The sequence below is a fragment of the Echinops telfairi genome, unplaced genomic scaffold, assembly GCF_000313985.2.
Source record: "Echinops telfairi isolate 266 unplaced genomic scaffold, ASM31398v2 ScPeMD7_18;HRSCAF=68, whole genome shotgun sequence".
NCBI classification, from domain to species: domain Eukaryota; kingdom Metazoa; phylum Chordata; class Mammalia; order Afrosoricida; family Tenrecidae; genus Echinops; species Echinops telfairi.
Genome location: NW_022103915.1, coordinates 52,210,798 through 52,226,909, shown reverse-complemented (window position 1 = coordinate 52,226,909; position 16,112 = coordinate 52,210,798). Strand labels below are relative to the sequence as shown.

At 44.7% G+C, this 16,112-nt stretch overlaps 1 protein-coding gene across 1 annotated transcript; it reads right to left on the bottom strand.

The window, feature by feature from the left end:
- Nucleotides 1-1,321: 1,321 nt before the first annotated feature.
- Nucleotides 1,322-11,291, bottom strand: CNIH1 (cornichon family AMPA receptor auxiliary protein 1). Its single transcript, XM_045287913.1, has 5 exons — nt 11,241-11,291; nt 10,943-10,990; nt 7,283-7,395; nt 4,174-4,317; nt 1,322-2,225 (listed from the first exon to the last, which is right to left on the bottom strand). The coding sequence occupies exons 3-5, from the start codon at nt 7,351-7,353 to the stop codon at nt 2,198-2,200; spliced, it is 243 nt and encodes an 80-aa protein (XP_045143848.1). The 5' UTR covers nt 7,354-7,395; nt 10,943-10,990; nt 11,241-11,291; the 3' UTR covers nt 1,322-2,197.
- Nucleotides 11,292-16,112: the final 4,821 nt, after the last annotated feature.

Here is a 16,112-nt window from a genome sequence, read left to right as displayed (position 1 = left end):
AGCTGGTGGTTTTGAACTGCTGACCTTGTGGTTAGCAGCTCAACTCATACCCATTAGGCTACCAGGGCTCCTGGAAGGTAGGTTGCCCAAAACAGATAACTAGGGAAAGAAATTAAACTCCAAGCAAGGGAAAAAGGCCAGTGGGACGCTGTGAAACGCAAGTTTTCTCCTTCAACTTCTCTTGGTACAGTGATCTAATCCCATCAAACTCTGTGAAGGCCCAAAGTGGGTAGACCTTTCCTGGGTCTACCCACAGTGCCAATCCTACCTGCCACAGTGCCAATCTTCCAGAAGGAACCAACTGCACATCTGATTTCTGAAGCTTGAGAAGGTGGCTTTCACAGATTTGGGGGAAATATCCTAGAATACTTAAAAGGATGTTTAAGAAAACGTATAAAGGGAAGCTGTGTTTGCTAAGAGACGGCATGCACTCCTGAAAAACAGCTCGATGGAAATACTATTAGGCCTGGGGAAGCCCTCGGTTCCAGCAGATCTGGGGCTCATGATCCAAAGTTCCTGGACAGGGAGAACGAGGAGTGGGAGCGAACACAGGTAGAGGTGGTTAGACACTGCATGACTGCACATGCTCAGAGCACAGATGCACAGTGCCCAGCACTTTGCTGTTGCAAAGCCAGCACTCAAAGAACTGACCGCGGACGGGTGAGCAGAGCCCTCGAGGTGTCCTGAAGACTATAGAACATGGGCCTTAGAACATCCGTCGTGAAGAAATGGTTCCACTCTCCTCATTCTTGAGGTTCTTCGACATACACACCCGACACCCAATCCCCAGACAGAGCTCCTCTCCCAAAGGGGAGGAAGTGTCCTTTCAAAGCCATTTTTCACAATGAGAGACAAAAACAGTGTCTAACTCACGGACTTCCACATAGTAAAGCCTCCACAGCATCTACAGAAACCCCGTCATCATGATGCCAACTTTGCAGGTATCGGTCGGGAAACTATTCAAGACCCTTCTGAACCATCTGCACTCCTTTCGATGTTCTGTACCTACCTCCTGCCAAATGATGCACAGGGACATTTACAGAAACATGCACGCCACAATGGGCCTGCCTTTCGAGACATTTCTAACTAAATTGGTTAGAAAAATGGTGATGTTCTGACATCAGCACAGCACTCAGAAGTTCTGTCAACATAAGGCCTCCCAACAGAGGTTCCAGGCATGGCATTTTGTAAGAGAGAAAGCCACCATAATGCTCATTATTTTTTCTTAAAAGTTTGATAGGAATGTGTCTTGATTATGGAGTAAGCAAGTCTAAGAAACAGCTATCTGTGATCTTCAAAACACTGCACTGCAAGTCAAGTCTTCATTTCAGACTTTTATTGTATTGCACTAAAGGAACAGCAGGCCGGCTATACAATGTTCTCTCTCAGTCGTTTGGAGAAGCTACAGTACTTGCAAATCCTTAAGGGTGCTTCTGCCACCAGATTACAGTAATGACAACCAATCTCTTAGTCAGTAATGTCTTGCAAATAATACCACATTTAAAATAACTTTAAATGCATCCTTCACAATTAGTGTACATATTTTTTAATATCATTCACTTATGCTTAAGAATTAAAGCAAGTATTTACTCTGATGAAAGTATGGGCAATCTCTCATTCATGCAATATACGGAGATAATACTCAAGGAGGAAGGTGGAAAAACAACCCCACTCTTGTTTTGTAAAAGTATCCATGTATAATCATCTACATGATAGACGAGGAAACATAAAGTTTCCCAGTGGTCAAACACATGTTCAGCTCGTCAGAAGCACTTGATGTCTACAGCTCACTGATAATCAGATGGCATTTCAATAAAACCAAAGGCGTCCTACAGGTTCCTACAAACGAAAGCTTCCCGTAGACTAAGTGCAGTCAGAAACCAACACAATCATTCCGAGGAGCACGGCTGTTCCTTAATGAGTGCAAGTTCACACCTGTCGACACCAGAGGTAATCAGTTTATGTTATTTGATACGCAATTCCATTTAAATGCTTTATCCAAGTATAACATATGAAAACAGTCTTTCCACAAGCAAAAAATGTGGAAACATTTAAAAAATAAGGAGTCTTTTTTTTTTTTAAAGTAACTGATCAGATTCCATCGGCTCCTCTTGGAAAAAGGATCCTCTGGGTTAGAATCCTCTCGCACGGTGGCTTCTGCATGCACTTAACTGAACCAGCTCTTCTGTGCGTCTGCCTACGAGCTCACCAGGACATAGATCATGCTGAAAAGAAGAGAAGGGCGGTTAAGTCCAACCTTCCTAAGCATAACAAGAACATCAGTGTCCAGCAGCTTTACAGAGCAAACGGGGAAATCACACCATCACAGAAGGTGCAAACCAACCACCACCCGAATGGCAAGTTCTCAGTGGAATGTGAATTTGCATTGACAGGTTTTTGCCTGAGGTAGGACTGGGATCGAAGGGCATGCTATAATTTTCCCCAATTTCCTTTCCAATTTGAGCAAACAGAACAGCTAAACCAGGTGACAGCTGCCTGGGAAACCAGGGCTCAGAGACACGATCCAAAGTGCTGCCCTGCCCCAGAGCTCTGGCTCATCCTGAGCTCTTGCTCCGTCTGCAGGGCAGCAGTGTAGCCCCTTCACTGCCTGCCTGAGAGGCAGGGACTGGTAGTGGCCCCGTTGGACAGTGGGCATGGTCAATTAGCGAATGCACTCTTTAAAGAAAAGCTCTACGAAAGAGCCCAGAGTTAAAAAAGACCCACATAAAAGAGTTTAATCATTCAATTGAGAAGGGCTGACCTCCTAGCCTAAGGCAGGGGTGAGGAAGGCCTGGCCCCAGAGCATCCAAAATCATCCATTCCAACCAACTTCACAGGCTCACCGAGAAGCAGTTGCGGCCGCCACATTCAGGGTGAGTGAAAGAAATGATTGACCAGGATGGCCCACGGATGAGGTTATAAATAATACCCAAATGGCCCTTGGCAGGAGAAAGGGTGCCCATCCCATGCTAGTCTACTCACTTCCACAGCTGCAGCTTCTGAAAGCACAAAATGGGTTTTCTCTAAGTTGCTCTCTAGCCTGTCTCCCATTCCTACAAATGGAGATTGACGTGGTATAAACCAAAATGACTAAGCTACCTACCATATAATCCTTAGCAAGTTTTCCAGTAACAAAAAGGAGGGAAATTAAAAGCATAATTACTAAAGAATGTCATTTTATATAGCTGGTTTTATTCATGTTTTAAAAATCCGATGGAAAGCTATCCTTGAATATGCCATCAGGAAGAGGAGGGAAAAATGTTATATATGTGTAGACCTTAAAAGCAAAAATCCAAACTCGCTGCCATCAGGTTGGTTCTGACTCAGAGAGCCCCTAGGGCAGATCAGAACTGCCCTGTGGGTTTCCAAGACTGGAACTCTTTGTGACTGTAGAAAGAGCAGCGGGTGCTTTGAACTGCTGGCCTTGTAGGTAGCAGCCCAGAGCATAACCACTACACCACCAGAGCGCCTCACATGCCTTAAAGCGCCATTACGATCATATACTAACGGTGACCTTTCCTGGTATGAATACGCAGCCAGAGCAATTGGAGGGTGGGGACTTGCCCCTCAGAGAGCATTTGGCGATGTCCAGCGACACTATTGGTTGCCACCACTGGGAGTGGGGGTGCTACTGGCATCCACTGGGTAGAGGCCACAGATGCCGCCAACCTCCTACAACGCACAAGACAATGCCCACAACAAAAACTTAGCTGCCAGGGAGTCGGCAGGGCCAAGACAGCGAACCCCGGAGCTCCAGGAAAGACGATGACTCCGCTACAGAAACCCGGGGGAATTGGATAGGTCTACCACTATGCACAACACGGAACTGAGCCTTCCCTTCCTTCCACCCCGTCTGCACACCAGCAAACGAAAGGTGGCATGTACCATCTGTGAAGCACCCTGAGGGAAAACTTCACTGAAATCTCAGGAGAGACAGGGAAATCAAGCAGAACTTTTTTTTTGCAACCTCGCACCCCAACCTTTGGCATCCCTCGAGCGCGGAGTGAGGACATGGGAAGACTTGGGGAGCAGCAGCCCTGACCCCAGCTTCAGGCTCTGACTGCCCTCCTAGACAAAGACCCTCGCACACCAGCCTGAACAGACACCACTCCGGACACCGAGTGATTCTGCAAACTTAAAACAGCCAAAGGAAATCATATTTTCCAAACTTACCCGTATAGGTAGTAAAAAAAGGCTAGGAGATAAAAAGCTAATTTGCACCATCCTTCTTTCTGACAATATGCTAGAATATCTGCATTCATGATGGTGGTGGGGTCATAGAGTCCTGGGCCGCTCATCACCGGTCTGCTCATATACCTGCAATACACAAAGTCTGTTAGTGACCGGCCCTTCTGGACGCAAGGAGGGCTCTTCTCAAAGGCGAGTCGAGTCATTGGCCCCAACTTCCAAGGGGGCCCTTTTGTACAACTCTGTCCTAAAGTCGCCTCTGATGTAATTCAAAGACCTTTGTTTTGTTTTCATTATCATTGCATTTATTACTAGTGTCTTTATCTCTTTGTAAATCCAATCTTTATCGGTAAGTGAATGTTGGAGAATGACATCTGCAAATTACATACATGCAGTAACGCTGTATGCAGTACATTTTACAAACGATAAATACAACTAAGATACCAAACTCGCTGCCATCGAGTCGATTCTGACTCAGTGACCCTACAGGACAAGGCAGAACTTCCCCAGTGGCTTTCTGAGACTGTCAATCTCTACAGGAGTGGGAGCCTCATCTCTCTCCCACAGAGGGGCTAGTGGTACTGAACTGCTGGCCTGGCACGTAGCAGCCCACTGGGGTCACCACTACACCACCAGGGGCTCCTGACTAACGATGTTTGGGCGGGGAGTGGGGGTAAGGTCACAAGTGCAAGCCATCAGAACGCCAATGCACCCTCAGTCTGGGGCTACTTGGTTCAAATGAGAGGTGGTCCACCAAGGAAAGCAGAGTTCGCTATGAGTTGCATTCTCTTCTTTTATAATCTGAAAACTAGAGCCCAAAGTGAACAGAACTAGACAGCCAAGCAGTCCTATCTGGTCTCCTCTGTTGTCAGAAATCCAACAGAGGCAGCAATACCAAAACCAAACTTGTTGCCACAGAGTTGCCTGACTCACAGCGACCCTGCAGGACAAAGCAGAACTGGCCCAATGGGTTTCCCAGGTGATCAATCCTTACAGAACAGACTGCCATGTTGCCGGTGGGTTCAAACTACCCCTGAAGTGGGCAATTAAGCACTTAACCACTGCGCCACTAGTAAATGTAAATATATACATCTGTGTGTATATATATCTACGATTCTTTTAACTTTCCTTTGACTACACTTGCAGTTCCTCCTATTTAATTTTGTATACTTTGTTTCTTGACCCGTATGTCAATTTATCCCGTGTATTTTGAGGTGAGCATTACATTCTTCTCTATGTGGCCAAGTTTTAAAATAATTATCAATACAATCACACTTTAGTAAAAGGGCATGAATTTGTGATAGAACTCTATTTGTAAGACTTATTTGCCTAAGGGCTCTAGTGGAAAGCAAATGTTTTGAGAATGATGATAGCAACAAATGTACAAATGTGCTTGACACAATGGATGGATGTATGGATTGTGGTAAGAGCTACACAAGCCCCCAATAAAATGATTTAAAAAAAAAAAACTTACTTGCTCAGTTACAGACATGATACTAATTTATCCCTAAATAGTTCAGTACATATTCCCTAAAATTGAGGGTAATGAGTTTTTTCTCCCGCCATATTTTATTATGCTTGTAAAGAAAATCTATGTAGCACATAAGGCAGGTTCTCGTCTAACAACTTCTGTATCTATTACTCAATGGCATTGGCTACTCTTCACAATGGCCATGCAGTCGCATTATTTTCATGCTGGTTGTTCTGGTCCATTTGTCTAGCTTCCTTGTTCCACCCTCACTTTCTCATCTTTAGTCGAGGGTCAGTGTAGGTCTCATTTAGACGATTGCTTAGAAGAGCCAAGTAGTATTTCTTTTATGAGCCACTTTGTCTTCTGGCTGGTAGGTGACACGGCCGGGTGGCCTGAGTTCCAAGTATAAAAGGAAGCTGGGGGGTAATAGGCTTGGGGGTTCCTCTAGCTTCTAGGGGCCAGTAAGGAATCTGAGTTTCACTCTACATTGTTCTCATTCTACTCGGGACCACCGATGGTGTGGCTGGGTCGTGGTAGTAAGTCTCCAGGGGTAAGGTCATGGTTTCTGCAGAGTATCAGTCCTGTACACTAGTCTTTTCTTTGAGTCTTGGTAATTGGATATTAGATGCCACTCCCTAGGGTGTAGAACTTTGCCTTTATGAGCTTTCTTTTGACAATTGAGAGTTAGCCACCAGACTATGGTCCTAAACCCTCAAATCCGATAATCCAGTCTCTCAAAGTGTTTGGTTATATCTAACAAGTATCAATAACTATGTCACCTGCGTGCTTTACTCTCTATATGAATATATATGCAGTACAAACACATATATATTTTTGTCTACAGAGACCTTCACAAGCACATCTGTATACTCGTATATGCTTATCTGTTCATATATAAGCATGTGTCTATGTAACACACATGTATGTTTTGGTTGCTATTGTAGTTACTATAAAACTTTATGTATTCAGGCTTTTACCAAAACTACCCCTTGTTCTTGTGGGGCAAGGTGATTTTAATATGACTATTTAAAACAAAACAAAACCTTCATTTAGGAAGATTAGCTAGAACTATTAGCTAGAAGAATTACATGCTAGATATATTGTGTAGGAATAACCCAATTTTATTTATAAATTAAACATGGATAAAGTACATTTCAATTTATATGAAGTTCAAAGGTGGCCAGAACTAATCCCAAGGTTCCCCTGGGGAAGGCTGGGCAGCACCTGACCAGAATGGGACCCAAGGGAGTCTTCCAGGGGCTAGACCTGCCCTGTGTCTTCATCTAGGTAGTGGCTTCTCTCGTTCTCTCTCTCTCTCTCTCTCTCTCTCTCACACACACACACACACACACACACAGAGTCAAAACGCCCTGCACTGGACACTCCAGGCTCATATGTATTGTCGTGAGGGACAGCTCAGTTTTCTAAAAAGCCCTTTAAGAAGGTAATCCAGCAAGCCTCATAAAGGATATGAAAACAGTTATTTGTTCATCAATTTGATTTTTATAATGTCAACTCAGCTTCATATGTTCATTTAGGAGACTAGCATATGTAAGAAAACCACATCAAACAGTATAATTAAAACTGATGAAGAAAATCATTAGCAGAACAGCTCAATATTACCTCCAAATATGATACGCCAAGAGGGGCATATTGAGACCCAGCGTAAGCCACTCTGCCGCACAGAGAAACATGACGCAGAAGAAGGCGTGGATGAGGTACTCCGGAAGCACAAGCTGGAAGAGAAACACAAGCCGGTCATCGAAACGTCTTTGCACTAAGGGTAATGCCAACTGCTCTTATGGAAAGCAGGTGGCAACCAAGTTTCCCTAATGTCAAAAAAAATCCGTTTCCTTAGAATCAGAGATGAAAGGTGCTAGTCAATTTTTTAACTTTTTACCAATAGCAGGGTTGTAGGCAAACTAACCAAAGGAGATAGCTTGCATTAAAAACGTAACCCCAAATTGTCAGAAGCCAGAGGTTAAGTGACACAAAGTTCCCACCCAGCATGATCCCAGCTGTTTGCTAATCAAATGGAGAATGCTTTCTTTGCACCAATCAACAAATGATAAAAATACCACATGCAACATGAGATTAGGTGGGCGGCAAAAGTCCCTTTTGGAGATACAGACATCTGTGTTCTTAAGCCTTTAACAGAAACTGGGAGTGTGACATGAACAATATTTGCAAAGCATATCACATGACCACAAAAGTAATCTTCAGTGGAAAGCCAATCAGCCAGGCATCTCAGCACAGTTGGGAAGAAGCACCAAGATGAACAAATGCAGACAAGGAGCCTTGTGCAATGTAGGAGGGAAAGACTGAGTTCTTCACGGTGAAACGAGTCTCCCAGGTCCCTGGGCCCACGGGCTCACAGGGCCGTTTCCCTTTCCTTCCCCAAAATGCTGCCGTCACAGCAGGATTTTCAGATCAGCGCAGGCTCAGAACTCAAATACGAATCTCTTGATCAGAAGCAGCACTGAATGTGAGAGAAAAGTAATCCCAGCAAAATGCTTCTTCTACAATGACCACGAGTTAACTATGTCTAAGCTGAACTATAAGCAAAGCAGTGCTTTCCTCAACGTGACCTTGCCCACCCTGATGATCTTCAGCCAATGACTTTTTAAAATGCCAAGACCCTTCATTGCAACTTTCAAATAACCTCCCACAAAGCCCGTTTCTCAACGGCCTACTTTGTACTTCTGACCAAATGGAAATTACATGAAGCTGAGGCACCATCAGACTTATTCTGAGGGGAAAGCTGGACGAATGTAGGAATAATAAACTTACACTCCATCGTCAAGCTCACTTCCTAACGCCTTCAAATGTAAAGCTGTAAAGGCGGTGACACTGCAAATGTCATCTCAGTGAGGTGAGCTAATGTCCACCACTAACCAGCTGTTTTCTAGAAACATCAGCAATATAGTAACAACAGACGAAACAACAAGGTAACTTTAAGTTAGTATCTATTTAAGTACTTAAGAGCAAAGTTACATAGCTGTAATCCCCTGACAGCTGGGGGCTGGGGGGGGGGGATCCCACACATTCAAAGGAAATCTTTGAAACCCACTGACTACAATGACACAACCAAGAAAAACTACACATTGTAGGGCGAGTCCCACTAGATCTATTCCTAATACTGGGTGGAAGTATTCCTTTTCCCCCTAGAAAACATGATCGGCCTAATTCAGCCCTCAAAAGCCAGTTGGTAGCTAACGATACAAACCCAAGGTTTCGACCTTCAAGCACTGACTGAGCAGTGAGGAGGGAGAGCTTGATTCTCACGGCTCTTGCACAGTGAACTTGGAGCGTGGTAACAAACACAGTCGACGGCCCAGCCGGTACTACAACGACGCAAGCACCGAACTCTCGCCTCCCCCCCAAACACTCCAGGTAGGTTGCATGCCCATCGCTCAAAAACATTAAATAAAAAAGCGTCCTCTCCAACCATTCTTGTAGGGACCAGACTTGCCCCACAGTGACACACAACCCATTCCACCTAGGACCTAAGGTCACACAAAAGACGGGTACCACGGGAAAAGACTCATGCAAATATGGCTGAGATGACAGTACTGAGAACATGCAAAACACAGTACTATTTGGTTAAAGTCCCCCTTAAAAAAAATTGTAATGATCTTTGTCTTCCCCCATACTTTGCAGAACTGTCAAAACAAACTTTAAATAGGGAAAACTGTCAGATGCACTGCGGTGTCGCCAATCATTGGCACTTTTCCCCGCCTGCAACACGAGTGGGTATAAAAGCTTCCCTCCCTCCAACCTACAGAGGCATTGGGCTACCCCTAGCGGACAGTCTGCCCTCACAGAGGGCAGTGAAGCCAGAAAGCACCCATACGTTACAATGAAATCAGTCCCTCTTAACTTGACAATAATTCTGAAATACAAGCACTCAAATATCAAAAATTCAAGCCCTGGCTACACTAGCTGTGTGATTTTCAGTGGAGTTCTTGAACCTCTGCCTCCTCTCCTCTGTGAGAGAAGGGTCCAGGCGCCTCCTTCTTAGGGCTGCTGGGCTAGTGGGGGAAACCACTCGGGGAGAGCTGCGCACAGAGCCTGGCACTTAGGACAGCCCTCGAGCGGTCCGGCTCGGACGACCCGGACGGTGCTTTGGTTATCTAAAGCCAGGAAAAGCCTACCAGGACAGGGTGCTGGCCCTACTATCCAATGAGCAGAGAGAGCCAGCCATCTTCTCAGGTGTCTTAAGAACAAACAAGAGCAACTAGCTAGGAAGGTAACACTTTTCACTGCCCCCGACACGTCTTACCATACATAACAATTCTTTACAGTCAAACTAGACATCTACAGCATCATTCATTCCCATCTGGGGGGAAAGTAAACAACGTAGCAAGCTGTATCCACTTCACCTCAGGAAGTTTCGGTATCGTTCCAGAAAGCCCCTCTCAGGAGCGTGCAAGACCCCAGAGTGGCACAGCAGAGAGCTCCTCCGGGGCCATCGTCACTGGGACGCACTTTTCAAAACATGAATGGCTGAATTCCATTCTTGAACACAACCACAGCGTTCTCACAAATGGCCTTTCACTTTCTGACCAAACTCGAGGCAACAAGCTAAGAGGAGAACCGTCTTAAATGAGTAGACAGAAGGAATTAGAGAGAGACAGAAAACCCCTAAGCGGTGTGGGCGTATACTATAACCGTACCCTAGCTCGGACCTTAGTATACAATTTCTGTTTCAGAGATTTAGAATGCATATAAACTAGACAGAACCATGCAAACATTACATCCACATGTTTTCTACAAGGTCCTGGCAGCAGGAGTCCAAAGAACAGCATGACTGCAAGATCCCAGCACTTAAAAACAGAGCTATCTACCTACAATGTGCGGAAAGATTGGATTAGTTACAGAATATACACAGCCAAGGGCAAAACTAGCTATGAGCATTAGCTCCACCCTAAAGATTTATTTGCATACTATCGCACCAAAAATATTAACCCTAGAATAGTCTCAGAGGCTATTAAAGGCATTTTGTTTTATCTAACTTGCAAGTGGTACATCAAACAACTTTATATAGAAGTGCCTATGGCTGCTACAGTGTTTTAAAAAATGCATAAGCATATAACAGCTTTCCCTACTTGACTGGGCCAGCAAGCAAACAATTGCATAAAATATGAAAAGTTATGAAATTGTAAACCTCGACAGGCATTATGACAAGCACACTGAACAGAAACGCTACAAATACAAAGGCCCTAGCCCGCCCCATGGAAATGAATGCAGCATTAAAACATTCAACTAAAAAGCAGTACACACCTTTAATGCAATTTTGACTCTTTTAATCTTTTTGACCTTCTCAACTGTCTTTGGCCGACAATGTAAAAAGCAGATTGGAAGAATGTTAGTACGACAGCTGACAAGATCACCAGCAGATTAATAATAGTCAGAATAGTCAAGCATGATAGGGGGAGAAATCTATTTTTTTTAATTCTGCCTAATTAAAAAGTCAAATACATGTTGCTACTGAGAATACTGGCTGCTTTCAAATTACATCAAGTTAAAAGAGAAAAAAAAACAGTTTAAAAATCTGAAGATAAACCTCTATTTAACTTACAGGATTCAGGGTATTACACTGGTCTATAGGATTCTTGTAGTCGGTCTTCAGTTCATCAAACGCTATAATCTAAAATAGAATTAAAATAGTTAGGACCTGTCAGTTTACTAAAAAGCAGTAACAAAGCTGCCCCACCACCAAATAATTATCAAGTTAATAAACCAAAGCAAAACTGTACCATTACATGTACCCATGTATAAGTCAACATATGCTTTAGAAAAACAGATGGAAACATTTAAAGATCTAGCAAGTACCTTTGTATCATTAACACTAAAATGATCTGATATCCTTGTGATAAAATACCATCTTCAGTTTTCAATTTCATCAATACCCTGTTTGAATTATTTATCATACTTGAATGATATCCCCAAAGATCTCTACCCCTCGTCTGTCAGTTTGTCCCACCATGTCCCATGCATGTTGCTGTGGTGCCTGAGCTAAGCCACCAGTTTTTCAAATGCCAGTGGGGCCACTGAGGGTGGACAGGTTTCAGAGAAGCTTTTAGACCAAAGCAGACTAGGAAAGTCTTGGCAATAGAACTCCAGGGGAAAGGTCACAAAGAGCAGCGGAGGAATATGGGATACATGCGGGAGCTTCAAAAAAGTTTGTGGGCAAACTCCGTTGTCTTTGAGTTCCATTTTCCCATGAAGTGTTTGGAAGCCTCCTCAGAGTACCAGAAGATGAGCCCCTCAGGCTACAAAGCGCTCAAACCTGGACTGGGGGCGAGTATAGCTTTAGGTGCGGTGTGACCCACTCAAACGAGAACAGACAGTAGTAACAGACACATGGAATGGACAAAGTATGAATCCAGGAAAATCGGAAGTCATCAAAATGCAATGTAACACATAAAAGGTTGGCATCCTGGGGACTGGTGAGCTGAAATGAGCTGGTATTGGACATTTATATCAAGCATTACACTCGACTCTGCTGGGACGACAAGTTTCCAACATGAACGACAGACATCACACTCATCATGCATAACGTTTCAAGATCTACTATGAAATACAACACTCTATCAGTGTGCAAGTAACATTCATATGCTTATAAAGAAGACCACTTAAAAATGACGATGGTTCAAATTCAGGCACTAACCGCTATTGCCCAACCACCAGCCTTTGGGTTAAAGGCAAAAAACTCACTGCCATCGGAGTCGACGCCAACTCATAGTGACCCTATAGGACAGGGTGGAATTGCCCCCGTGAGTTTCCGACACTGTGACGGGTTGAACCACCAAGCTTTCAGCTAGCAGCCAGGCACTTTACGGTTGCGCTAACTCGACCCCTTGCTTTAAACACAGAACTTCGATGCCAAAATGTACTCACAATCCAAATACAGGCTACGCGCCACTTCGTGGTGTCAAAGCACAAAGCCAGTGGTGCGACGTTTATAGTGAAGCCATTCCGGTTGCTGCCACTGGTTACATTTTGAAAATGCCGTATTCACGTGAAAATGGAACCAGTGCAAGAAAAGACACTTCCAAAGAGCACACAGGAGCCGAGAAATACACTCGCAAGGCTTAATCTCTGTGACAGTTAGGTTTTGTGTCAATTTGGCTGGGTCAAGATTCTCTGTAGTTTGATAGTTAAAGCCTAGTAATCTCCTAGGTTACATAACACATTGTCATCAATTCTATAAAGAGACCTGCTGTGCGCATCCAATCAATTGTAAGATGAGGGTGGAACAAAGACACTTTACTCAGGGCACAGCCCTGACGCAATGGACAGGAAATTTCCTCAGAGGTGTGGCCTAGTTCCTATATAAGTGGATGTTGTGAGGAAGCTTGCATGCTTCTTGTTGGGTCTGAACCTCGCATCTGGTTCATCAAACTTGCTTTTTCCGGACTAGAGCCAATAGCCTGCCATGCTACCTGCTGACCCTAGGTAGCCACCACCTATCAAACTTGGATACATTCCACTCTGGAGCCACAACACAAGCCTGACTGCTGGCCTGCTTCATCTAACTCTGTATCCACCAGCATATGAGTTTCCTACGTCACCTTCCTGCTTTGCCAGCTCCTGGGGCTTCAAAAGCCAGAGCCTCCAGCTAACATCTAACCCATAGGCTTGATCTAGACTGGACTCACCCACTTCTACAATTTTGTGAGGTATTTACTTAATATAAATATCTCTGTATCTCCCTTGTCCTCTCTCACAGATACGGAAACTAGAGATATGTGGATATAGATGTAGATCACTGGTTTTGCTTCTCTAGAGAACCCGGCTAACACAATCCAAGAAAAAAGCCCAGAGACAAAAGGTTAACAAAAATCACACCTCCAAGTGACACCAGTCCTTACCCACTCACGCTCCCTGCCAAGGAGCCATTCCAACTCATGGCGACCTACACAGGGCTCCCAGCTTGTAAATCTCTACAGACTGCCCGCCTTTCCCGTCTGCTCACACAACGCTCTATGCAAACAGTCCTTTGGTGGCACACATCATTTCTTCCCTCTCTAATAGATCACAGGTCCCCTCCTGCCAGCTGCGGGCACTTGGTGAAATTCCATTCCAAAAGAAAAGCCACTGCACTGCTGGGAGGGGAAAAACGAGGAGCTGCTACCAAGGGCTCCAGTAGAGAGAAAATGTTTGAGAATGATGATGGCAACAAATGTACAAATGTGCTTGTCACAATGGATGGATGTATGGATTGGGCTAAGAGTTGTACGAGCCACCAATAAAATGTTTTAAAAATGCAAATCAAAAAGAAAAGAAAGCCACTGCTGTCAAGTCAATTCTGATTTCCACTGACCCTCCATAGCATTTCCAAGACTAAGTCTTCACAGGAAGACGCCGCCATCTAGTCATGCCAACTCATAGCACAGTCACCCCACGGCGCTGGGAAGACCTGCCCTGTGAGTTTCTGAGACTGGAACTCTTTTTTTTTTTAATCAATTTATTGGGGCTCATACAATTCATCACAATACATAGATCAAGAGACTGGAACTCTTTATGGGAGTAGAAAGTCCCGTCTTTCTGCCACCAAACAGACAGCCTCATCTTTTCCCGCAATAATCCCAAGAGGAGAAAAGTATGGATGGCCGCTATACGGCCCTCGGTTCATGAAACAGTTAAGGTTGGGTGGTTGATAACAAAATCAAACTCAGTGCCACCAAGTCCACTCTGACTCGCGGTGATATTGTAGGACAGGGTAGAACTGACCCCGTCCAGTAAGTTTCTGAGACAACTCTTTAAAGCCTCGACTGTCTCTCTCAGAGCAGCTGGTGATTTTGAACTGCTGGCCTCACAGTTCCTAACACTGTGCCACCAGGGTTCCTACAGGTGAATGACAGAAAAATTAAAACTATTTATTGAACTTTATTTCCCAAAGGATGAAGCAGTAACCCTTTGAACAACTATGAAATCTCTAAACATAAACACCCTCCACTAATCTGAGGCTTACATACCATTTGTCTATCAACTCTCTCACTGCCATCGAGTAGATTCCTACTGAGCGAGAGCCCGTGGGACGGCAGAACTGCCCCCAGTGGGTTTCCAAGAATGTAATTTTTCAGGAGTTAAAACCCCCATCTTTCTCCTCGGAGCAGCTGTTGGTTACGAACTGCTCACCTTTGGTTAACAGCCCAACTGGTAACCACTAAGCCACCAGGGCTCCTTAATTCTATAATAGGATTTAACAATACATGCTTTGCCCAGACAGGCTCATTTCAAAACTGAAACATTTCAAAAGGACAACTGAGACCTTCCGTCAAGCACAACCAGGGGTGGGCACAACATTCTCCTGTAAAGGCCACCCCATCATCCTGGGAAAACAATGGCACCTGTCCGGCTGACAAAGCCTTCCATGGACATCTTCAGCTGTTTAAAGCTGGTTGGGCACTGTACACTGCTGGTGCACATAACCACGATTAAGGCAGGGCTGGTTTGCCTCCCAAGTTATGTACTGTTCTTCTACTAAATGAAAACCTCAAAGAAGCGGGGCAGCCTTCTACCACTGACAAGCCTTTTGAAGCAGCAGTTCTTTCTGACAGTTAACAGCCCACAGCATTCTTGCCACCACACAGGTTCTCAACGAAGTACAAACATCAAACTCGTTAGCAGAAAAGGAATGGGTTTGTGCTACTGCTCCATTTATGAAAACCTTTTTTTTTTGCACAAGGCACTCAGCCTGTCAAAGTACTTTGCCCTCTGTGTATTCCATAAACAAACCCTAATGGAAACGGTGAAACCTGATTTAAAGTTGACATCGGAGAAATCGGCCCAATCATTCCAATTAGGAGCCACATTCCGGAACCGGGAAGTGAGAGTGAGTGCAAAAGAAGCGAGATCAATTTTTAATGACTGCTGATCTCCAAAAGACTCTCAGCGTTACTTCCAGTTTTGTGCCAGAGCCAGGAATCCTTCAAAAAAAACTCTCGCACACCTATGTCCCAGAAAACTTTACTACTTAGCCCTTGCGTCTTTCCTGCAACATAATGTAACCTGTCGCGAAGATGCCCTAGAAAACAGTAAGGTTTCTGAGCTCAATCAGACGACCCAAGAGACATTCAGAAATGGCTTGGACGGCTCTTAATAACTCTGGCGGTCAAAGTGTGATTTCGGGGAAAGCGCAGAGATGCAATAAACAATAATCCAACCTGCAGCAAAGTTCACTGGGAAGCGGGAATCCGGAAATAAGTCGTGATTCCACAGTCATCGCTCACAAGTGCAGAAAAAGTAAGACTCGAAAATGAATCTACCGTAGGTTGTAATGATCTCATTTTTAGCCTCTAATTCCTTCGGTGATCCTGGGTAAAAAAGGCCATCCGTGCGCATGAATACAAAGCCGCAAAACTTCCAGCACCCCAAGTTCGAATCCCGGCTGCGGGCCCGCGGGCCGCTGGTCTGGGCTGCGGCCGCCCCGCCCCGCCCCGCC